This window comes from Salminus brasiliensis, chromosome 5 (assembly GCF_030463535.1).
Source record: "Salminus brasiliensis chromosome 5, fSalBra1.hap2, whole genome shotgun sequence".
NCBI classification, from domain to species: domain Eukaryota; kingdom Metazoa; phylum Chordata; class Actinopteri; order Characiformes; family Bryconidae; genus Salminus; species Salminus brasiliensis.
In genome coordinates, this window is record NC_132882.1 from 45,554,660 (window position 1) to 45,579,018 (window position 24,359).

Consider the following 24,359-nt stretch of genomic DNA (forward strand, 5'->3'; position numbering starts at 1 on the left):
TTTCTTTATTCATTCAACCAGTAAAATATACAGGAATCTCTTGTGCTGAACGAGCGGCGGGCGCAAAAGGAAAGGAAAGCGAACGCCTGCTCCACTTTCATTCAGCGAGAATTAAACAGACTTCCAGTTTTAAATCACCCCCCCAAAAAAAAAAAAAAAAAAAAAAAAAAATCAAGGTAAAGAAGACGAACACAATTTATGACACAGTTTATGACAGAACGAGGACTGTGTGATTTCCACTAATCAGGTAAGCCAAGAAAAAAAAGAAAAGATAAGAGCTGGGAAAAATAGAACGTTTGAATATTCATATTTCACCATACAAAGGAATCAGACGCTGCCCTGCCATTGGCTCACACAGTGTTCGTCACCTGGAGCACACGCCACGCTCCAGTTCAGTTTCAGTGCTTTTCAGTAACGTAGTGTCGCATTGTTCTTGTTCTCCGAGCCGCCTTCAACCTTCCTCCTCCTCCTCCTCCTCTTCCTCTTCGTTGTCGTTCTGCAGCCACAGCAACTCATGAAGGCACAAATGATGAAATATGGAAACTAAAAATAAATACAACAGATAAAAGAATAATTTATTCTTAAAGAGAAGCCAGCCTGCACCGCGCTCACGCCCACTGCTGTTAGCGTCGCAATGCTAATATCTAGTTCCAGGCTCAAGATTTGAAAATAGGACTCTATCGTTTTCCAGTAGAGGGCGCTGCTGCGTATTAAAACCCTGTTTTTAAAAAATAGATCATCTCTCTCTTTGTTTTTTTTTATTTTTTAAACTCTCCCCATATGTAAATTACCAAATTAGCAAATCTGCAGAATTTAAAGTGTGCGTAGATGTCCGGACCACTCAGAAAACGTTCTCAAATAAGCCCCTCCCCCACCCTTCTTCTTCGCCACTGTCTTTTCTTTAAAAAAAAAAAAAAGAAAAAAAAAAAGAAAAGAGAACCGGTCCTCTTTTTTTTTTTTATAAAGTCCAGCTTAAATAGAGAAAGAGCTTCACACGGAATCTGTGGTCCCAGCCTGGGGGGGGCGCGGGTGGGGGGCGTTTTCCACTTTATTGCCGCGTACGGGAGGTGGAGAACTGTCCGGAGCCGTCTGGAGAAGCAGAAGGTACGCTGAGGTATCTGCTGAAAGGGCACAAGGTGCTGGTTGAGGTCGAGTCAGGGTGGGGGTGGGTGGTGGGAGCTGGGAGGACCAGCCTGCTGTGCCTTGATGTAGGTGGAAGTGTGTTAGGGCTGCACGATATATATATTTATTTATTTATATTTATATATATCGTATGTAACCGGTCATAGCAATATTCGCCTTCACAGCATTGATACTGAACCAATAACAGTTATGTCTATATATAAAAAAGGAAAAAGCGTCCTGACGAATCACAGCCAATCATTTTGAAGGACGTGTTATATTAATATTGCAGGGCAACTGCAGCGCTATATACTGTTTATGTATTTCTGGCTATATCGTGCAGCCCTGGTGTGTGTACATATGTATATATATGTATGTTTGTGTATGTGTGTGTGTGTGTGTGTGTCTTAAGGCTCTGCGCAGTGACCGGCTGCTGGGCCAGGCTGCCTCTGGGTGATTAAGACGAGGTATCTCTCTCTCTCTCTCGCTCGCTCTCTCTGCATGCCTGTCTCTCAGTAGGTCTCGGAGTCCGAGTCGTTGAGCTCGTCGTCCTTGTAGAAGCCGTGGTGCTGCCGGCCGATGCTGTTGAAGCTGCAGTAGGAGCTGTGCACAGGCAGGCTGTCGAACGTCATGCTCTTCACCGGGCTGGTGTAGTGGTTTATGGAGCTCAGCGCCAGGCTGCTGGGAGCAGAGGGGATAAGCGGTTAGCAGAGAAGCACCACGAGGTCCGAAATCAGACCCCAGACCCAAACACTGAGAGTGAAGACGGGCATCAGACAGGTGATTAGATCGGACCTGAACATCTGAAGCCGGTACGTGACCGTGCATGTCTCGAGCCCTAGAAGTGCCTAGAAGTGTGTGTTCGGGTGACGCTGGACTGCTGCACTAAAGCACCTGCATGTGGAACCACTACCAATCAAGGTTCTAGGTCTATATAACTCTAGTACACTGTAGTGATATGCACATGAACAGTGTCGGCTATATGAACTATATCTAGGACTCTAGGTATGAAAACTGTCTCAACACCACCTATGACCCCTGAGAACCTTGAGAACTTTAAGAACCTAAAAGCTATAGAACCCAGAACCCTGGAAAACCTAAAGTCTTAAGAGCATGACACTTAGAATCTTCGCAACACGGGGAACTACAACCTTAAACGCACGAGTACACACAGAGCCTAGACGACCCTGAGAGCCTAGACGACCCTGAGAGCTTAGAACCATGCAGAACCAACCTGCATACCCAGAAACCTAAACACTGAGAACATAGAGAACCCTATTGCACAGGGAGCTAGAGCGCTGTAAAACTAGCTGTAAAAGATCACGCGTACCTAGAACCCTGAACACAGAAACAGATCTACAAATCCTAGAACCTTGAGAATAAAGGGATACATTAGGCTAACCCTAACCCGGAACCCTGAAACCCTTGGGACCCAAAGCAGAGAACTCAAAAACAGATCCTGAGAACCTGAAAATCTGCTAACATAAAAACCTAGAACCTTGAGAAGACTAAAATCTAGAGAACCCTAAGATCTAGAACATGAACCAACCAAGAACCCATAAACAGAATCCAAGAACCTGGAACCCCTAGAACCTTGTGAGCAAAGGTTCTCTTTATTAGGCTAAGCCCAACGTGGAAACTTGAACCCGGGGATAGAAATCACGAGAACCTTCATCCTTTAGGAGGCAGAACGGAGAACCCAGAAACTCTGGAAACATTGTATCCTCATTTTCAACACAGAACCCTGAACCTGGAACATTGAGAACCTAGAATTGAGAGCCCTACAGAAACCAAGTACATATTTAGAACCTAGGAAATACAGAACATTAAGAACACAGCAGGCTAGAATCTAGAACCATGGCAACTGGAAGCTTTTCTCATGTTCGGCCGGTCGTGTGTATGAAGGTGGTGTAAAGCAGCTCAGGGCGCTCCACAGACCTCGGGCTGGGGGTCACCGGCATCATGGTAGCCAGAATGAGCGCCAGGCAGTCGGCCACGTCTTTGTTGGGGGCGCAGGCGAGGGCGGGGGTGTAACCTGGGGAAGGGGGAGAATGGGTCAGTGCGCTCATTACTGTCCATTTTATTAGAAACCCAAAAACATCTCCAGCAGACTGAGAGAGAACAATGAGAATGGACCACCGCCTCAATAACCACCTGGTGGACAGGTAGAACTGCCCCTGTATGGTAGGCGTTTCTGATAAAATGGCCAACCAGGGTGGTCAGAAGATGCATAAGAATGTAAACACCTGAAGGAAGACCTACCGTTCTCATCAACTGCTAGTACACTCGCACCCTTAGCCAGCAGCTCCTGCACCACAACCGCTAGCCCATTCCTGGCGGCCACATGCAGGGGTCTGCAGAAAGACAATGGTCACCTGCTAAGCCTTTAGAACCCAAAAGAACCTTCCTGTAGCCCATTGGCCAGCCCATCAAACACAGATCGGTCAGAGGCTGACCGATCTCTGTTTAAAAACAGGTACAGGTAGGACTGCTTCTTGTATAAAGGTGTGATACAAGGCAGCCAATCAGAACAGAGCACATTTGCATATCAGTCTTAAAGGTGCAGTAACAGTATGACATGCGAATTGGTGTAATTCACTTTTACTCCACTGCAGTAAATACACAAAAAATATATATAATAATAAAAATCATGCTTTGAGCGCCCCCTCATGGACAGCTGGACGAGCTGAGAGCTTCAGAAGCATGTGGGCTGAGGCGGTAGAGTAACACTACAGGATTTTACACTAATATGACTCTATGGGTTCTGCAGCGTTACACAGCAGTTCTGGAGAGAGGTTCTCCTCCTGCAGCTCCACCACCAAACCTCCATAGTGCAGTAGCAGCAGCAGCACTCCGGCCCGGAGTGGAAATGACTGAGACGCCCTCCTCCCTGTTCAGTTCAGCCAGTAGAGCATCAGCATGGTCCTGAAGCTGCTGATTGAAGGTGGAGCTGATACAGGATGATGATGACTAACTCTCTATGATAGAGAGAGAGTGGACAATGGTTGTATAGAATTGGGCCATTTGTGGGACAAGGTATCCTCTCTCCAAAGCCTGTAAAAGGACTCCACAGCTTGTCCAGAAATGCACGTGAACAGCAGTCCATGGAGGAGACCTGAAAGCATGATTTATATGTATGGCAGTGGAGTACAAGTGAATTACACTCCCCGACTGTAGGGGGAGCCCAAGAGTGCTAAATACCAATTCTGACATATTGCTGCTTTAAGCAAGGCCTCAGAAGGAGGATGCGTGCACTTCAGCATCGTGCCGACTGGCCAGCTCCGTACGTCTCCATACGTACGTCTGCAACGCTGCGTTGGTGGAGTTGATGAGATTTCGGTCAGTGATCTTCTCCAAGATCAGCAAGGCACTGGTTTCGTGTCCCTGAAGAGATTTTAATAGAAAAAAAAAATTCTTCACACATCCACAGAACCACACGTCTACAGCTCTGACGACATGAGAATAAGAATAGTTGTGTATCTGTGTGTGTGTGGGTGTGTGTCTGCTGACCTTACTGCAGGCAAGGTGCAGAGCAGTATTTTTGCTGGCATCCTGCAGCGTCAGGTCCGCCTTCGCACAGCCCACCAAAAACTCTGCCAAACAGAAACACACTCAAACGGTCAAAGCGGAGCTCAGCATCTGCCCATTGACTTCTATTATCAGTGAGATTAGAGTCAGTGAGTTTCTGCTCTTTACTGAGTTCAGGGAATCGTGTAGAAATGAGGGTCTGTGGTGATGGACCGTACTCTACAGATACAGCAGATAGAGGTCAGGGTGATACACATCGGACCACCCCTTTTAACTCATCTGCCCATTGACTTCTATTATCAGTGAGATTAGAGTCAGTGAGTTTCTGCTCTTTACTGAGTTCAGGGAATCGTGTAGAAATGAGGGTCTGTGGTGATGGACCGTACTCTACAGATACAGCAGACAGAGGTCAGGATGATACACACCGGACCACCCCTTTAACTCATCTGCCCATTGACTTCTATTATCAGTGAGATTAGAGTCAGTGAGTTTCTGCTCTTTACTGAGTTCAGGGAATCATGTAGAAATGAGGGTCTGTGGTGATGGACCATCCTCTACAGATACAGCAGATAGAGGTCAGGGTGATACACACCGGACCACCCCTTTTAACAGCTTACCAACAGCGTTCGTCTGGCCGTTCTCGGCCGCCATCATGAGCGGTGTTTTTCCACCCGCATCGACACAGTTCACCTGACCGTTCTGACCCAGCAGAAGCTGCAGACACTCCACATGATCAGTGAACGCTGCAGCGTGGAGGGGGGTCCTGCAAATAAACAATAAAAGAAATAATACATCAACATAAACCTATTGGCTCCATGCTGCCTAATGCCAGGCGTGGGCTATAGAGGGGTATAAAGCCCCCCAGCATTGAGGAGCTGTGGAGCAGTGGAAGAGCTGTGTTCTCTGGAATGATGGTGGTGGAGCTTCATCCAGTACTTTTAATACTGATCTCACTAACGCACAAAACGGTGAACGAGTAGGTGTCCCAATACTTTTGTCCATCGAGTGTATGTAGTTATTGAGTTGCAAACCTAACTCTAATCAGTCCTAATAACAAAGGGAGGATCCGCCCTCACCTGTTTTTAGAGTCAGTAGTGTTGACAATCTCAGGACCCAACGAGTCTATCAGCATCTCAGCTGCTCCCTCGTTGTCGTTTATTCTGAAAGTCAAATAAATAAATAATAAATTAATTAATAAATCTGTCTCTCTGATAAAAGACACGTCTAAACTTAAGGACAGGTAACGGAGGATTCCTTCATATAAAAACAGCAGAAACATCATCTCCTCCCCGTCCAGCTCAGCCCGGACAGAAAGATCAGACCTACACAGCGCAGTGCAGGGGGCTGAAAGTGTTCCCCTCGGCCTTGTGGAACACATCCTGCTCCAGCAGCACGTCAACGCACGTGTCGTGACCTGAAGGACACAGAGGACAGGAACAGCTCATTACAGCCAGCCTGCTGCTCAAACTTACTGCCTAGAATTAAAATTCCACTTTAACCAGTAAGCCTAACGCCCCAATCGCACCTGCAGCAAATCCCAGGAATTCAGAGCTTATTAAACGGGAAGGGGCTCAGCGTGAACACAAGAAAGGGGGAAAATTCCAGAAGGGTGGAGCCAACAGGAGAGCCAGTCAAATTCCTGAGTAATTAACGCTGAGGAGACAGGGGTGGAGTAACAGGGTACCAATTCATTAGAGAGAGACACGGGGTTGGAGCAAGGGGATGTTGAGGAACTGTGGGTGGAGCAACGGGGCGCTGAGGACATGAAGGTCGGAGTGAGGGGATGCTGATGAAACCGGGGCGGTATAACAGGACGTTGAGAAGGGGTAGAGTAATGGAGCTAGGGTGGAGTAATGGGGGCAGGGCTTCTCCTGACCTATTGCTAGTACAGCGCCGCTCAGCGTCTGAAGGACAGTGAGGAGTGTTTCCGTACTGACCGTTGTAACAGGCCCAGTGCAGCGGCGTGTAGCCCTGGTGGTCTGTGATGACGGGGGTGGCCTCCACAGATTGTGCCGCATGCAGCAGACCACCCAGCACCCCGACGTGTCCACAGGCGGCGGCCAGGTGAACAGGGGAGCGGCCCCGGCAGTCCCGCACCATGAAACTGGCACTGTGCTGGAGCAACGCCTCCACACACTCCTCATGTCCCGTCACAGCCTGCAGGAACAGCCCCGTTACCAAAAAAACGGTCAGACCAGCGCTCACCACTATCATCATCATCATCATCAGTTAATAGTAATAATATAAAAAAATATATAAAAATAAATACATTTTATTTGATTACTATATTAATACTTTAATACTTAATATTATTATATATATATTTTTTAATCTAAAAAATGATCAATATAATAATAATAATAATATTCTCTCTCTCAGCCAATTTACCCCTCTGTGCAGAGCAGTGCGCCCCCACTTGTCTTTGGCTTCTACATTGGCTCCTTTGTTCAGCAGAGAGTAAACGCAGTCCGTGTGTCCACTCAACACGGCAAGCATCAGCGGCGTCCTGAGGGACAGGCAGAGCAGATACATCAGCAGATCTGACCACGCAATAAAATCACAGCAGCTGTGTGTTAGAGGGGGTCTCTCAGTGCAGGACAGGACTCATCAGAAACATAAATCCAGTAAAAAGGAGAAACAAGAGCTTCTCATTCTGAAGAAAGAAAGTAGTGAGATCTTGTCGGTGAGCTAGTCTGAAGAACAGAGCTCAGTTCCTCCAGGGTTCTCCTGGACGCCCCCCAGTCCAGCCAGCACAGCGTGGAGGATGTGTTCACCTCCATCAGCAGCAGCAGCAGCAGCAGCTCACCTGATTTACCATCATTAAGCCCTGATTTACCACCAAACCAGGTGTTGATCTGAGGAGAACTCTAAATAATACTAGACTACATGAGAGAGGAGAACTTTGGAGATGTTCTAATGATGAACACAGTGATGGAGAACCACCACCACTTTCTGTAGGAGTGTTATTATTAGTGTTTATTCTGATATCAGTGATTTACTGAGCAGATCAGCAGGGGACTAAAACTTTAGCACAGTACTGTATTTATCCTGCCTCTTCCTGAACTCTGAAAAACAAAAGTATCAGGAAGTCTGAAACTCCACCCCTGCTGTACAGCTCAGCTTTACTCCCGACTTTTCCTCAGATTCTTCACCATTGCCATGGCAACTCTGGCCAGGCTAATTAGCAGCAACGCATTCGGCGAGATGAGGTTTGAGCGGGTCCGTTTTGACGTCGTTAATTTGTTCCTTTTTTACTGATATGACTAACGTCACGATAACGAGCTCTTCTACATCCTGAGAGATTCCGCAAAGATTTAAATCATCTCATTCATGTTTATGGCATTAAAATAACTGCAGTAACACCGCCCCTTACACACTGACCACTGACTGTATATAACATCAGAATAAACCCAAATAAACTTAATTACAGGTAGACACTCTCACTGACCACTGACTATGACATTAGAATAAACCCATATAAACAAAGTCAGTGAGAGTATCTACCTGTAATTTACTCTAAATGACATTAGAATTAACTCAAATAAACATTAAGACAGTCTCACTGACCACTGACTTTGCTATATAGAGTTAATTACAGGTAGACACTCTCACTGACCACTGACTTTATGTTTATTTGGGTTTATTCTAATGTTATATAGAGTTAATTACAGGTAGACACTCTCACTGACCGCTGACTATGTTTATTTGGGATTATTCTAATGTTATATAGAGGTAATTACAGGCAGACACTCTCACTGACCACTGACTGTTATATAGAGGTAATTACAGGTAGACGCTCTCACTGACCACTGACTTTATATAACATTAGAATAAACCCCAAAAAAACAAAGTCAGTGGTCAGTGAGAGTGTCTACCTGTAATTAACTCTATATAACATTAGAATAGCCCAAATAAACATTGAGTTAATTACAGGTAGACGCTCTCACTGACCACTGACTTTGTGTATTTGGGTTTATTCTAATGTTATATAGAGTTAATTACAGGTAGACGCTCTCACTGACCACTGACTTTGTGTATTTGGGTTTATTCTAATGTTATATAGAGTTAATTACAGGTAGACACTCTCACTGACCACTGACTTTGTGTATTTGGGTTTATTCTAATGTTATATAGAGTTAATTACAGGTAGACGCTCTCACTGACCACTGACTTTGTGTATTTGGGTTTATTCTAATGTTATATAGAGTTAATTACAGGTAGACGCTCTCACTGACCACTGACTTTGTGTATTTGGGTTTATTCTAATGTTATATAGAGTTAACACACACATACACACAAATATATATATATATATATAAAACATTAAAACAGTGTCAAGCTGATGACTTACTGCCCAATCCCATCCTGAACATCAACTGCGCTCTGCATGTCAGCATTTCCGATCAGTAAACGCAGACAGTCTGAGTGACCATTCGTGGCTACAAAAGAAAAAGACAAATTCAGAGGACTCTCCTGCTGCGTCAGTGTGAGTTTACACAGTGAGTGTGTTTAATGACAGAGTGGCGTGTAAAAATCCCAGAATTCCCTCCTAGATCACTTAAATCCTCTTGATGGTGCAATACTACAGCCTAAATAAAATAATAAAGCTCAGCCTCCAAACATGGTGAAGGTAGTTCCTCACACTGTGGCCAAAACAGCGTCCGTGAGCCGTAACCGACGGTAAACAAGACCATTCTGTTTAATCATACTCCGTCATACCCGCTGCATGGATGGGTGTGCGCTTGAGGGTGTAGTCTTTAACCAGGATGGAGGCTCCCTGATTGATTAGGACGTCCACACACTCCACATGGCCTTTCAAAGCAGCCAGGTCCAGCGGCGTGTGCCCCTGCGCCGTCCGCACGTCCAGATCCAGGAGTGACTGCACCAACACCTCCAGAGCCTGGTGATGGCCGTGGTACGCCTGAGAGGGGAAACACCAAAACACATCCCGGTGGTGTAGCAGCTCATTATGGTATCGGTATCATTAACGAGAGCCAGTCGTTTACTCACAGCGAGGTGCAGCGGGCTGACGGGAGCTCGCACGTCAGAGTCGTTCAGTATGTCGGTCCCTGAGGTCTCCATTAGCTATAGGAGAGTAAAGGGTTAAAAAATTACAAACAGAAGCAACAGAGGCTGATTTTACACAACGACTGGAAATCAGGACTCACCACATCTAAAGGGGTCTCACTCGCAATCTGAGAGAAACAAAACAATGGCATCATTACTGCAGCACCATCAAACCCCATCCCATATATATATATATATATATATATTAAAAAATCTTATTTCTCAAGTTTAGAGGAATTAAGCCCAAGATACTAAGGATGCTAATCCAAATTCAAAAACAAAAAAATAATTTAATCCTAATCCCGCACCTCAACCCTAATCCTAACCCTGCACCCTAATCCTCATCCTAACGCTGCCCCTGCATCCTCATCCTAACCCTGCACCCTAATCCTCATCCTAACCCTGCACCCTAATCCTCATCCTAACCCTGCACCCTAATCCTAACCCCACACCTCAACCCTAATCCTAACCCTGCACCCTCATCCTAACCCTGCACCCTCATCCTAACCCTGCACCCTCATCCTCATCCTAACCCTGCACCCTCATCCTAACCCTGCACCCTCATCCTCATCCTAACGCTGCCCCTGCATCCTCATCCTAACGCTGCCCCCTAATCCTAACGCTGCCCCCTAATCCTAACCCTGCACCCTCATCCTAACGCTGCCCCTGCACCCTCATCCTAACCCTGCACCCTAATCCTAACGCTGCCCCCTAATCCTAACGCTGCCCCCTAATCCTAACCCTGCACCCTCATCCTAACGCTGCCCCTGCACCCTCATCCTAACGCTGCCCCCTAATCCTAACGCTGCCCCCTAATCCTAACCCTGCACCCTCATCCTAACGCTGCCCCTGCACCCTCATCCTAACCCTGCACCCTAATCCTAACCCTGCACCCTCATCCTCATCCTAACGCTGCCCCCTAATCCTAACCCTGCCCCCTAATCCTAACCCTGCCCCCTAATCCTAACCCTGCCCCCTAATCCTAACGCTGCACCCTAATCCTCATCCTAACCCTGCACCCTAATCCTCATCCTAACCCTGCACCCTAATCCTCATCCTAACCCTGCACCCTAATCCTCATCCTAACCCTGCACCCCAATCCTCATCCTAACCCTGCACCCCAATCCTCATCCTAACCCTGCACCCCAATCCTCATCCTAACCCTGCACCCTAATCCTAACCCTGCACCCTAATCCTAACCCCGCACCTCAACCCTAATCCTAACCCTGCACCCTAATCCTCATCCTAACGCTGCCCCTGCATCCTCATTCTAACGCTGCACCCTAATCCTAACGCTGCACCCTAATCCTAGTCCTAAACCTGGCCCTAACCTTAAGTCTAACCCAAAGTCCAAGTTCTAAAGGTTAGGGTCAGTTTTTTGGTTTGATTTAAGGGTAACCTTAAGGTTAGGTTTAGGTGCAGGGTTAGGTTTAAGTTGAGGTGTAGGTTCAGGTGCAGGGTTTAGGTTAGGGTGTAGGGTTAAATTTAGGTGTAGGTTTTAGGTTAGGGTGTAGGTTTAGGTGCAGAGCTACATTCAACTGACAGTCATGAACATTCAGTTTAGAGTTCAGTTGTATTTATTACAGATTCAGCTGAACGTCTATAAATCAACCATTCAATTAAAGTGAAATTCTAATGTTGGCTAATCCAACCATACACCGCCCTCACTAGAGTAAACTGACCAAACGGCCTCCAATTAAATTTCCGAGCAGATTCACACTCCGTTCTTACAGACTGTCTCAATATTCACACCCATGAGGTCTAATGACCCGGTTCAAGAGCGGTCCCTTTACCAGCTCCAGACAGAGGCGGTGTCCGTACGCAGAGGCGTAGTGCACCGCGTTATAGCCCTGATCGTCTCTGATCCCTGGGTTAGCATCATTCCTCAGCAAATACTCCAGGCACCTGCGGCGAGAGGGAGACCCGTTACCTCACATCATCACCGGACCATATACGGAGCTCAGCTCAGGGGGGTTTCCAAACTTTTGCACGGTGCTCCTTTCTTTTGTTTTACTCTTTAAAAAAAAAAAAAAAAAAAAAAAAAAAAAAAAAAAATCTATGACTTACTTTCCATCAGAGTCGGAGGCAGCAGCGTAGTGAAGGGGGGTGCAGCCCCTCTTGTCCAGGTCATTGACGCTCGCCCCCGAGCCCACCATGGCAAATAGGCACTGATAGTTACAGTTTGCAGCCGCATAGTGCAAAGGTGTCCTGAGGAGAACACCACAGAGAACCCAGTTTAAGAACGAATACACATGACCAAGCCCCGCCCACGCCTTCCGATTGGCTGTCTGATTAGTGATACAACCATGTTCATCAGATAACACACGGGTATCATTACTCACACTGACGGTGGCTACTGTTAACTACCGGGACTACTTTACTGGGCGGAAGATGATCAACGGTAAAACACGGGAGACCTGGAGCTTTGGTCCTCACCTGCCAAAACTGTCCTTCTTGTTGAAATCCGCCCCAGTGTTGAGGAGAAGATTCAGACAATCCAGGTTCCTGAAGAACAACTGAAGTTCAAACCAAACCAGGTAAACGTGTGAACCCCCCCCCCCCCATACTTCCCACCCGCCCCTCCAGCAACCCCCCAGCCAGACACACACTCACCCCCCGGCTGCAGCAGCATGTAAACAGGTCCTTCCAAACTCATCAGGGGTGTCTATATCAAAGCCTGGGGAAAGAAAAGTGGGTGTGGCTTAAACAGTCACCAAAAGGGGTCATCATTTATCATTGGTCACATAGCTTTCTTTATTAATATTTAATTTACAAACAAAAAATAATAATAATAAATAAAAATAAAGTGATGCCATAGAAGAACCACATTAGGTTCCATAAAGAACCCTGCCTGTAACAGAACCGTCACCAACTAAATAGACGTTTACAAGGTAAACATGTCCTGTGATTGGTTGGTGGCTCGTATGCCATCACCTCAACACCTATAAACAAACGATGCGCTACATGGACAAAAGTATTGGGACACCTGCACAATTATTATTCTGTTTCTTCTGAAATCAAGGATATTATAAAGAGCTGATCCTGCTTCTGTTGGAGTAACTGTCTCTACTGTCCAGACAAGACGACTTTCTACTAGATTTTGGAGGAGGAGCATTGCTGTGAGGATTTGATTGCATTCAGCAACAGCAGCGTTAGTGAGGTCAGGATGTCCTGGTTCGGCAATCTTGCCCTGAGATATATATAAGTCATTTTATATATATTTTTTATTTATTTTATTTTTGGACAGTAAGGCTAAAGTTTCCTTCTTGCTCACCTCCCACTAAACTCAGACTTGTCTGGTTTCTTTCTGATGGTAGATCAGACGAGACTGGAGATCTACCTGCTGCTGTGACAACACTTAAAACATCTGAGGACTGCTGGAGTCTTTCTTTACTCATCTTGTGGTTCTGAGCTCGGGCTGATCTTGCTAGGCGACGGTCTGATCTGGTCATGTTGGTCAGCTGTTCCTCTTGTAGATGATTTAATGGACGGTGGAACAGCGTCTGATCTCTAACTGTTCTGAAATCTGTTTAAACCCCCTCCCAGACTCCTCTACAACATCTCCACCCTTCTTTCTGAAGGCCTCAGAGAGCTCTCTGGATCTGGTCATGGTGATCTTCTTCACCCCTCATTTGTACAATCAATCAAGATCAGACCAGACTAAACGTCTGAGGTTTAAAATCAGACTCCAGACTCCTCCAGAATAATCCTCTCCAACCATGATCTGATCATCTGCAGCTGATCATCTTATTTCTATTTTCCTCTTAATTCTATTAATAAGGGTCTGATTTTGAGTCGGATTCTACATATGATTTTGGATCTGATAATGGGTCTGATTCCAGATTTGTTGAAATCTGGTTCTGATTCTAAATACGATTCTGGATTTGATCCTAGTTTTGATTCTAGGTCTGATTCTGCATATGCTTTTCTATTAATTCCGTTTGATAAATGATGATTAAGAAGACGGATAATTTCTACAGGTGTGTTCAGGTGAGTTTAGTTAGATCAGCTCCATCTCTGAAGATCAGACCTGCAGATGTTTAAATATATTAAAAAAGACAGGAAGGTTTTCATTGGGGTGTCCTAACTTAATCACACGGCTGTAGGTTGGCGTATGGGGGAGAAATGCCTTTACCGGAGGAGAGCAGTTTCCGGCAGCAGTCCGAGAAGCCACTGAGAGCGGCCAAGTGAAGAGGGAACATGCCGTGGACTCCCCGCCTGCAAACACAGCAGAAACATCTCAGAGCGGGTTCTCTACGACAGGTACGCCACCCTGACAGAGGGCTCTCTTACTTCGAGGTGTCCGCTCCGTTGGTAATGAGCGTGTTGATGAGGAGCTCGTGTCCGTAGCGCGCTGCGATGTGCAGGGGTGTGTTTCCATTTTTATCTTCACAGTCTATCTCAGCACCTGCACACCAAGGACAGCAGAGACAGCGTCCACATATGGACACTTAATTACACTGACCTGACGGAGCGCGGGGCTAAAATAGCCTTGCTCCGTTTTAGTTGCATTATCAATGAAATACGCCGCTCAGCAGGACGGCGGCGGTGGCGGCGGAGGAGGAGGAGCACGGCTCACTACTCACCGTTCTGAATGAGCGCCTGAGATCTGGAGAACCTCCCGTGAATCGCAGTCATGTGCAGAGGAGTCTTCCCATCCTTGCTCTAGATGAAGAAGTGCATTAAATAAATAAATAAATAAATAAATAAATAAATAAGCACACACACACACACACACATATTATTATTATTATGTGAGAGTTGGCCTTTACTCCTGGCCTCCCTCTACAGATGAAGTATAATTCACTTTTACTCCACTGCAGTAAATACAAACAACAACAAAAAGAAATCATGCTTTGAGCGCCCCCTCATGGACAGCTTGACAAGCTGAGAGCTTCAGAAGCATGTGGGCTGAGGCGGTAGAGTAATACTACAGGACTTTACACTAATAGGACTCTATGGGTTCTGCAGCGTTACACAGCAGTTCTGGAGAGAGGTTCTCCTCCTGCAGCTCCACCACCAAACCTCCATAGTGCAGTAGCAGCAGCAGCGCTCCGGCCCGGAGTGGGAATGACGGAGACGCCCTCCTCCCTGTTCCAGACAGTGGAGCATCAGCATGATCCTGAAGCTGCTGATTTGAGGGTCACAATGTCCCACAGCCCCCCCCACCCTGCCACCTGCTGGTGAAAATGGAAACTGTCCTACATTATTATATGTATATGTTAGCTTGTGGCCAATGTGTTCTGGCTTCTGGCTAGGGCATTACATTGGGTCACTCGTACTTCGGCTCACTGTAGTTCGCATTGTTTACAGTTGATGATCGGCACACTTCTTAATTACTGTGCGTCAGCCAATAGGGGCCTCAATGAGTCTCAATGCTCATCGCTCAGAGTTTGATTGATTGCTTGCTTTGACAGCAATCACAGCATTTTTTTAACGGTATAAATACGTGGCTATAAAATAGCAGCTTCAGAATCACGCTGATGACACACAGGAGGGTTTACGCTGCGTTCCATTTACCTCCAGTTAATTCTGATCATTTATTATGGTGAATGGTAGCAACATCCCCATTGACCGTACACACAGTATATGATATTTTGCACATCCACAGATAGAATTAGGACAGTACCGCGTGTGTATGACTGATTTAACGAGACACAAATATATATTTAGGTACCACCATCTACGAATACGCACATCTACGAACATCGGTATGGGCCTCCTACTCCCATACAGATGCTCCCGTGTTACAAAGACCCCGTTTACACCTGTGCCTAGTACCTGGATTAGTGTACTACAGGCTTTGGCATTTCACACCCCCACCCCACACCGCCCTCGGCAGTCAGTGCGACAGAGGCTCAGACCTTGATGTTGACGTCGGCTCCGTTCCCCACCAGCAGCTCGAGACAGAGCGCCCCGTGCCGCGACGCAGCCGTGAAGTGCAGAGGGGCGAAACCCTTCTCGTTCACCTGGTTGACGTTGGCTCCGCTCTCGATCAGCTCGTTCACCACCACGTCCTGCCCGTTATAGCAGGCCACGTGCAGCGGCGTGTTCCCGTAGGCGTTCGGCTCGTTGATCTGTGGACAGAGAGCACAGTCGGACGGCCAGAACCGCCGACGTTTTAATGAACAACACAGCGACAGCAGCAAAACCACTACACAACAGCGATGTGCGCGCTACGTGTCCAGATGTTTGCGGACACCCCTTCTAAATGAATGCTGCCAATAGAATAGGTCTGTCTGGAGCAGATAAACCTGGTGAAGCTATTGGCCACCATGCTGCCTAATAATGCCAGGCGTGAGCTAGAGGGGTATAAAGCCCCCCAGCATTAAGGGGCTGTGGAGCAGTGGAAGAAAACTGTGTTCTCCAGAATGATGGATGGGGCTCCATCCGGTACTTTTGGGACAAGCTGGAGATGAGGTGGTGGGGTGATCCTCCACCAAACATCCTGAGCTCCAGTTACTCCAACAAAAGCATGAAAATTATTTTAATACCCTTAATTTCAGAAGAAACAATGCACGAGCAGGTGTCCCAATACTTTTGCCCATAAAAGTTCAATAAATGCTAGCAATGTGTGTTGATCAGCAGGGGGCTTTTTACAAACCAGAGATCAGCTCAGTTTAGCCAAATAACTCAAGCCTGTCCAATAGGAGAGGAGTAGAGCTGCAGGACATCCCTATCGGTCTAACTGAAGTCCCGCCTTGGGACACATCCCCAGAAAACCAACCAACCATGATCTGTCTACTCACATCCATCCCCAGGTCCAGCAGGTATTTTACTACACTGATCATTCCACTAGAGGCCGCCGCGTGCAGAGGAGTGTAGGCCTTCTTATCCTTACACATCACCTCCGCACCGTGAGCCATCAGCAACTTTATCACTTCCAAATGACCTGAGAGAGAGAGAGAGAGAGAGAGAGAAGCACAGAGCATCACAGTGAGGCTCAGCCACAGTCTTTTAAAGCCAGGCGCAGAACGGACCCCGGTCTTACCCATATACGCGGCCCAGTGGATCGCCCGCCGGTCCTTCTTATCAAACGCGTTGATGTTGGCTCCTCTGGACAGCAGTAACCTCACCATCTACAGAAGAGCACACACACACTCCAAACTTAGTGAGCCAAAACATTAGGACCTTTACATTACTTACATATACAGTTGCTACAGATACGGCACACGGAGGTTAGGATGGAGAAATGTCAGTGCTCCGACCTCCTGGTGTCCGCTAAAGGCCGCGTGGTGCAGGGCGGTGCGGCCCGCCCGGTCCGACACATTCATATTGCTGAGCAGAGGACCCAGCGCCTCGGCACAGCGCACAGCTTTGTTAGCGGCGGCCACGTGCAGCGGCGTCTGCCAGTTTTTATCCCTGGCGTTCACATCAGCAGAGTGCTTCAGCAGCACCTCTACTGCCTCCTGCAGGACACACAGAGAAACACAGCACTGTCTCAGAGAGGGTGGAAAGAAATCCAGCAATCAGTGTATCACAATACCTACATTTATAACATTATTAATTATTATTCACCCTAATGAGAGACTGTAGCTCCTCCTCCTCAGTGTATATCACAATACCTACATTTAGAACGTTATTAATTATTATTCACTCTAATGAGAGACTGTAGCTCCTCCTCCTCAGTGTATATCACAATACCTACATTTATAACATTATTAATTATTATTCACCCTAATGAGAGACTGTAGCTCCTCCTCCTCAGTGTATATCACAATACCTACATTTATAACATTATTAATTATTATTCACCCTAATGAGAGACTGTAGCTCCTCCTCCTCAGTGTATATCACAATACCTACATTTATAACATTATTAATTATTATTCACCCTAATGAGAGACTGTAGCTCCTCCTCCTCAGTGTATATCACAATACCTACATTTATAACATTATTAATTATTATTCATCCTAATGAGAGACTGTAGCTCCTCCTCCTCAGTGTATATCACAATACCTACATTTAGAGCGTTATTAATATTCACCCTAATGAGAGACTGTAGCTCCGCCCTCCTCAGTGTATATCACAATACCTACATTTAGAGCGTTATTAATTATTATTCACCCTAATGAGAGACTGTAGCTCCTCCTCCTCAGTGTATATCACAATACCTACATTTAGAGCGTTATTAATATTCACCCTAATGAGAGACTGTAGCTCCTCCTCCTCAGTGTATATCACAATACCTACATTTAGAGCGTTATTAATTATTATTCATCCTAATGAGAGACTGTAGCTCCTCCTCCTCAGTGTATATCACAATACCTACATTTAGAGCGTTATTAATATTCACCCTAATGAGAGACTGTAGCTCCGCCCTCCTCAGTGTATATCACAATACCTACATTTAGAGCGTTATTAATTAATATTCACCCTAATGAGAGACTGTAGCTCCGCCTCCTCAGTGTATATCACAATACCTACATTTAGAGCGTTATTAATTATTATTCTCCCTAATGAGAGACTGTAGCTCCGCCTCCTCAGTGTATATCACAATACCTACATTTAGAGTGTATCGAGAGTGAATGTGTAGGCGTGTGTATGGATGGTTAGTCTCAGTAGTACCTCGCTGCAGGAGGCCACTGCCCGGTGCAGAGGGGTCAGCCACTTATTGTCTTTGGCATTTACTCTCGCTCCTGGACAGAAAGAAAGAGAGACAGAGAGGGAGAGAGGGAGAGAGGGGACACCACATTCAAATCAAGCTCCCACTGATCAAACAAATATTCAAATTCGACGGAGAGGCTCTTCACTCATAAACGCTCCTCCCACGTAAACCTGCAGAGCAGTGCAGGCCAGGTTCTCACTCACCCGATAAAATCAGCAGCTCTATGATTTCAGCGTCTCCTAAATACGCAGCCGCGTGCAGCGGGGTCCGCTTCTCGTTGTCCTGCAGAGCACAGAGACACTGAATAACCAACACCACTGACCACAGAACCCCCAGCTGCAGCTACGTTCTTCAGAAGGGTTCTAACAGTGTAGCTCAGAGAGTTCCTCAAAAAAAAAAAAAAAAAGCTGGAAATTAAGCAACGTCTGAGAACCAAAAAACACACCCCAAACATAGCCTTTGATGTTTCTTTGATCAAATTTTAGAATTAAATTTGGCTACAAAAACAAACAAACCAACCAGTTGCTAGGCTGTTCCTACGTGGTCACTAGGGCGAAGCCGTTTTTTCTAGGTGGCTGCTATGACGTTGCCATGCTTGGTTGTTGATTGCATCCTAGGATCATAGTATGCTATACTGGTGCTAAGTGGTTGCTAGGGAGTTGCTACGGTATCCCTAGAGGGTGATACGGTATTTGCTAGATACCATAGCTGCTATGATGCTGCCAAGAGGATGCTACGTGTATGTCTTGTGAAGTGGTTGCTATGGCGTTGCCAGGTGGTTGCCATGATGTCCCAAGAGGTTGATATGAAGATGTTAAGCGGTTGCTATAGTGTAACTTGGTGGACGCTGTTGAGTTGTTTAGTTGTTGCCGTGGTGTTGCTATGGTAACCGAAGGTGCCGATTCAACGTTATCGATTTTGTAAAGCTTCCCTCCCCCTAGTGGCAGAGCGGTGAAAGCGCACCGGGATTAAAACACCTGAAGAAGTTACCTGCACATTCACGTCCTCCTTCTTGAAGATGAGGGAGCGGACTTCATCAGGGTCAACGTTGAAGATCGCTTTCAGCAGAGGCGGCTGAGAGACAGAGAGAGAGAGAGAGAGAGAGAGAGAGAGAGAGAGAGAGAGAGAGAGAGAGAGACCAAGTTCAGAGGGCGGAGCTTATTCCACTTACAGCACTATTACACACTACAGGCCCTGCCTCCATCCACTAATAAGCTCCACTTATCAGATGTCCCTCCTCATGAGGCAGCCAATCACAAAAGGGGGCGGGTAAATTGATCAAACAGGCCTGTTATGGCAGTTCAGTCGTCAGTGCACTGTGGCATCCTAACAAAACCGGGGTTCTGATCTGTGCTCCTGACATTACTAGCGCCCCCTACTGGGTCAGGCAGGGCAGGGGACTTGCTTCATTAACTGCAATTGAAACCTCATGCAGCGCCTGATGACCGCAGTTCTGGCCTAACCGGTACTAGGGGGAGGAACAACAGGCCTTCCTCCACCAACCTGAACTTCTCGCTTGTCGAGAAAGCGGCCGGTGCGTCCATTATTTCCTCAAAACATCCAGAAAACTTCCCTCAACAGAGGAGCTCGGCTTACGGAGCCCACGCGCTCTGGAGCAGATCAGCATCATGACCCTATCGGCTCCATGCTGCCTAACGATGCCAGGCGATACCAGGGTGTGTTGTGTTGTGTTTTGATGAACCTGGCAATGTAAACAGCATCACAATACAGGGGTTCGATTTGAGGCTATTTAAGGAACTTTCGGGGCAGGATTTCCTGACCCAGATTAGGCCTGGGCCCAGACTGAAAACACCCCTTACTTCAACATACAGTGGAATTACACACCACAGGAACATGAGTAAGGATTTCCTCCACATGAATTCATCACTTCTTGATCATCCACTGATGAACACTGGCCTGCTGGAGAACCCTCAGGTCACTACAGTTCACCGTGGAACCTGCCGGAACTCTCTCTGCTGGGAACTACGCAGGCCGTGAGTAACAGGAAGAGCCCCGTCACACATTCTCACAACACTGCTCGGCCTCAGCTCACATGCTCAAAGCCAACCGTCCCGAGCCCTCCACCTCAGAGCTCCTCAGGCTTTCAGCCACCCCCCCCCACCCTCCTCCTCCTATTCTACTAACGCAACCCAGCTGTCCACATCATGCAGGAGAACAAGCTCCAGTGATGCTTTAGCTTCTAAAGGGTCCTGGCTTGTCTCCATCAAGATTTTTAACCCCTGATTTGATCAAAGTCTCTCAATAATCAAGGCGTCCATAAACATTTGGCCAGAGGTCATGGTGCATCTCTAACACGTACCGAGATGAAGACGCCAGAGTTTCGACGCCATTGTCTAAAAATAGGGCAAAAATAAACTGACCCGGAGTGCTGTAGGTGTCGATTAGGACCGACTAATGCGGGTTCTGGATAAGAGATCAGAGCCTAGAACGCTTTCGGTTCCGAAAAGGAACGAAACCCATTTGGCGTGATTAACTATTATGAATGAATCAGCCCTGAGGTCCAGAATCAGAGTCCACTCAGTGCGGTCAGTATCAGGCTGAAGACGAGCTCCAGCTGAGGGCAAACCCTCGTGCCTGAAGAGCCCATCAGCGCAGACGGACGGATGGACGGGTCGACGGACGGGCCGACGGGTCGCTGAGAAGACAAAGCGCTGTGTTAATGAGATGTTCAATAGCTTTACCAAACGCTCTGATCATTCTCCATCTCCACACAGAGGAGCAGAAGAGCTCCTCAGAGGAGCCCCACTTGACAACCGTTACCATGGTGACAGCATCTCTTCAGCTGTATGTACACACACACACACACACACACACACGTCCACATTATAGACATACAGTAATATGGGGATTGTGGACCGATGCCAATATCCGAAATTTAAAGCGAATCGTTTAAGAGCGCTGAACTTCTTCTCGGCTCCGAGACAAGATTATTGATTATAAAAAAAAATTGATTGATTTGATTGATTAAATAACAACTAAAACAATTCATTATAAACCAGAAAAATCTTTAAAAAGAATCAATTTATTAAAACTTTTTAAAATAACTTTTTAATTGAATTATTGATTAGCGCAGTCAAGAGAATTACATTGATTACTCTAAAAAATAATCTATTCAATTATTTAAAATAATATAATCTACATATTGAACAGCAACAGTTAATCAGTCTGGAAAAATAATGCACTTGATCACTCAATAAAAAAAAAATCCAAAAACCACCTATTTATTCTTAAAAAAAATAAATCAATTTGATTATGAAAAAAATTATAAGCAATTATGAATTCATCAATTAACACCATTAGCAGCTGTTGTTCACCAGCATATGATTATTATTAGAAATGAGAAACCATATCAGACATTAAATCTCGTGACTGGGGCAATCCCTCAGATAAACATCCATGCTTTAATACAATGGTCTGCTGATATAACCAGGTCTATAATCTATTCAATTAAATCAATTATAAAATGAACCATTTCCTGGACAGGGGCCAGTTTATCGGGTTAGTAGTAGACATTTTAATTTGTTCAATCAAATGAGTGGACGAACTGGCTAATCTATTAAAAAAATAAAAATAAAACTTGATTTATTGCTTAAATTATTTTGGATGAATTGAAAAATTCATACGACTAATCGGAAAATCTACTCGATTATTCGGGGAAAAAAACACCTGTTTCTACTAATTGTAAAATATTCTATTCAATTAATCGACAAAACAATTGATTACATTAGTGGCAAAAGTGTTATTTGATTAAACTGAAAAAATATTCAATTTGACTATTAGGAGACTAATCACTTACAGCACTTTCTGGAACCTGTTAATAATAATTAATGCAAATTTGTTAGCTAAGTTTAGTAGTGCAGATTGAAGTTTGTTAAAGAAACCTAAGAGCTCCTGCTTATTGGATTAATAAAGAAAAATGGATTAAAATGATTGAAATACACTATAACGCAGTTAAAGAGTACAGAGCTGTACTTACATTGTTTATAACACCTAAAAACGACACCTTAGATTCTTCATTTTCTCAATTATCCGTTCCACCTTAAATGGTGCTGCCGCTGCAGTCTAGCGCTTGAGGCGCCCTATAGCGAGTGCAGCTCCATTTAAGGTGGACCGGACGAATCGATCCAGAAGTAAACTTCACCCTCGTTTAGCCTCATTTGTAGCTGCATTTATCTATAATAAGGTCCATATATGAATATAATCAATACGATGAACGATCGTGATCGATAATTGTGGCTTTTCACTCTTTACTATAACTGTTTTCCAACCTATATTACATCATGGCCTGCGCACCTAGCTTCCCACTAAAACCACATGACTGAGCGAGAGGCGCCGATCCAGGTCCACACCGTGCGAATCCGCGCCGGGGTTTCACTCAGACTGCCGCGGCGGCTCGGCTGCAGCAGCGCCGTCCGGGCAGCGGGAACCAAACCCTGCGGAGGATTTTTACCTTCTGGACTAGGATTTACCACCATAGCCCTGTAGCTCCCTGCGAACTCATTCAGGGGTCTAAACAAGTCCACCTCCTCGATCTAGCGCCGCGTAGCCCGTCAGAACCGCAGAGCAAGCCCTCAGATACACACTCCCAAGCCCGGCTTCTCCGCTTAGCCTGCTCGCTAAGTTAGCGCCGTCCGGCGGCTCCCACCTCACTCACCTGGTCTCTAATCTTGAGAACCACCATTTTCCAGCGTTCTGTCCGGCTCTCATGCAGCTCAGAAAAGTGTTAGGTCGTCCTCCACCTGAACGCCAGCGCTTTCTCGCCGTGGGAACGTTACGCTTCTCCGACAGGCCTCACATTTCCCTCGGCTAGCAGCTGAAGGACTGGGGGGAAAGAAAACTCCATAACATTACCGCCACTGGGACACCGCAGAGAGGGCGGACGCGATTGGCTGAGCCAGCTGCGGGCAGGCTGTGACGCAGGCGCTGATTGGCTTAAGCGGTCTAGGTCAGCAGGGGGTTCTTCTAAGGAGCTCAGTGGAGGCATTCACAGAACCTGTGTGGGACAGAACCTGATCCTAAAGAGAACTCAGAACCACAAGAAATTAGAACCGTTTAGAACTCAGCACCTGATGACCAAGAACCTAGAACAACAAAAATATAAGATTGAGATATAAGATATAGCACCTTGGAAACCTAGAACTATGAAAACTCATAGAACCCTGATCACTTAGAACCACAAGAACATAAAACCATAGAACATTGAGACCTTAGAACAATGGCAACAGAACGTTGAGAACCTTGAACCATGAAAACAAACTATATACATTTTTACACCTTACAGAATTGTGAGAACCTAGAACTACTATAAATGAGGGGTCAGCAGGGGGTTCTTCTAAGGAGCTCAGTGGAGGCATTCACAGAACCTGTGTGGGACAGAACCTCACCCTAAAGAGAACCTGAACCTGGACAGATGAGCTGATTATTAAAATGTGGACTGGTTAAGTACTGGTCTGAGATGTGTTCTGATTTTCTGAGTACATTTGGAATATAGAACCTTTAGAACGTAGAACTGTGAGAACTTGGAACATTTAATAACTTAAATGAGGTTCTTATAATAACACCAATAACTCAAAACATTGTGTATATACAAGAACGGTTAAACTCTAGAATGCAAAATATCTAGAACCTTGATAAAATAGAACAATTAGAACATAGAACCTTGATGACTTAAACTTTTCAGAACATAAAATGTAGAACCTTGACAACAGAACCTTTAGAATATTCAGCTTAAAATCTTAAGAACCTCCAACTGTGAGAACATAGGACCTCAAGGATCTAGAACCATTAGAACTTTGAACCACAATTACCTAGAACCATGAAAACATAGAACCTTGAGACTCTTCAGAACAAACCATAAACCATAATAACAGAACATTTAGAATATACAACTCAGCATCTTAAGAACCTTAAATCTAGAACCTAATTGATCTAGAGCCATAATGATTTGAATCTCTTTATTTTATCCAGAACCATGAGACGTGGAATCTTCAGAAGACAAAACTTAGAACATTT

The 24,359-nt window shown here is 45.7% G+C and overlaps 1 protein-coding gene across 2 annotated transcripts; it reads right to left on the reverse strand.

Moving 5' to 3' along the window:
• ankrd28b (ankyrin repeat domain 28b) lies at positions 1-23,285 on the reverse strand. 2 transcript variants are annotated; one of them, XM_072680631.1, is made up of 29 exons: positions 23,002-23,285; positions 19,317-19,400; positions 18,530-18,608; positions 18,287-18,357; positions 16,926-17,126; positions 16,709-16,796; positions 16,467-16,609; positions 15,582-15,794; positions 14,304-14,382; positions 14,011-14,125; positions 13,853-13,935; positions 12,331-12,394; positions 12,154-12,222; positions 11,785-11,925; positions 11,511-11,622; positions 9,819-9,845; positions 9,661-9,735; positions 9,370-9,571; positions 9,002-9,089; positions 7,039-7,156; positions 6,588-6,807; positions 5,977-6,064; positions 5,727-5,810; positions 5,268-5,413; positions 4,633-4,715; positions 4,424-4,506; positions 3,385-3,476; positions 3,061-3,157; positions 1-1,803 (listed from the first exon to the last, which is right to left on the reverse strand). In XM_072680631.1, exons 1-29 carry the CDS (start codon positions 23,026-23,028, stop codon positions 1,635-1,637), a joined length of 3,141 nt encoding a protein of 1,046 aa, XP_072536732.1. In that variant the 5' UTR covers positions 23,029-23,285; the 3' UTR covers positions 1-1,634. The 2 variants fall into 2 exon arrangements, with proteins under 2 accessions (XP_072536732.1, XP_072536733.1); XM_072680632.1 differs by having other exon boundaries at positions 1-1,800; positions 23,002-23,284.
• Between the last annotated feature and the right edge of the window lie 1,074 nt (positions 23,286-24,359).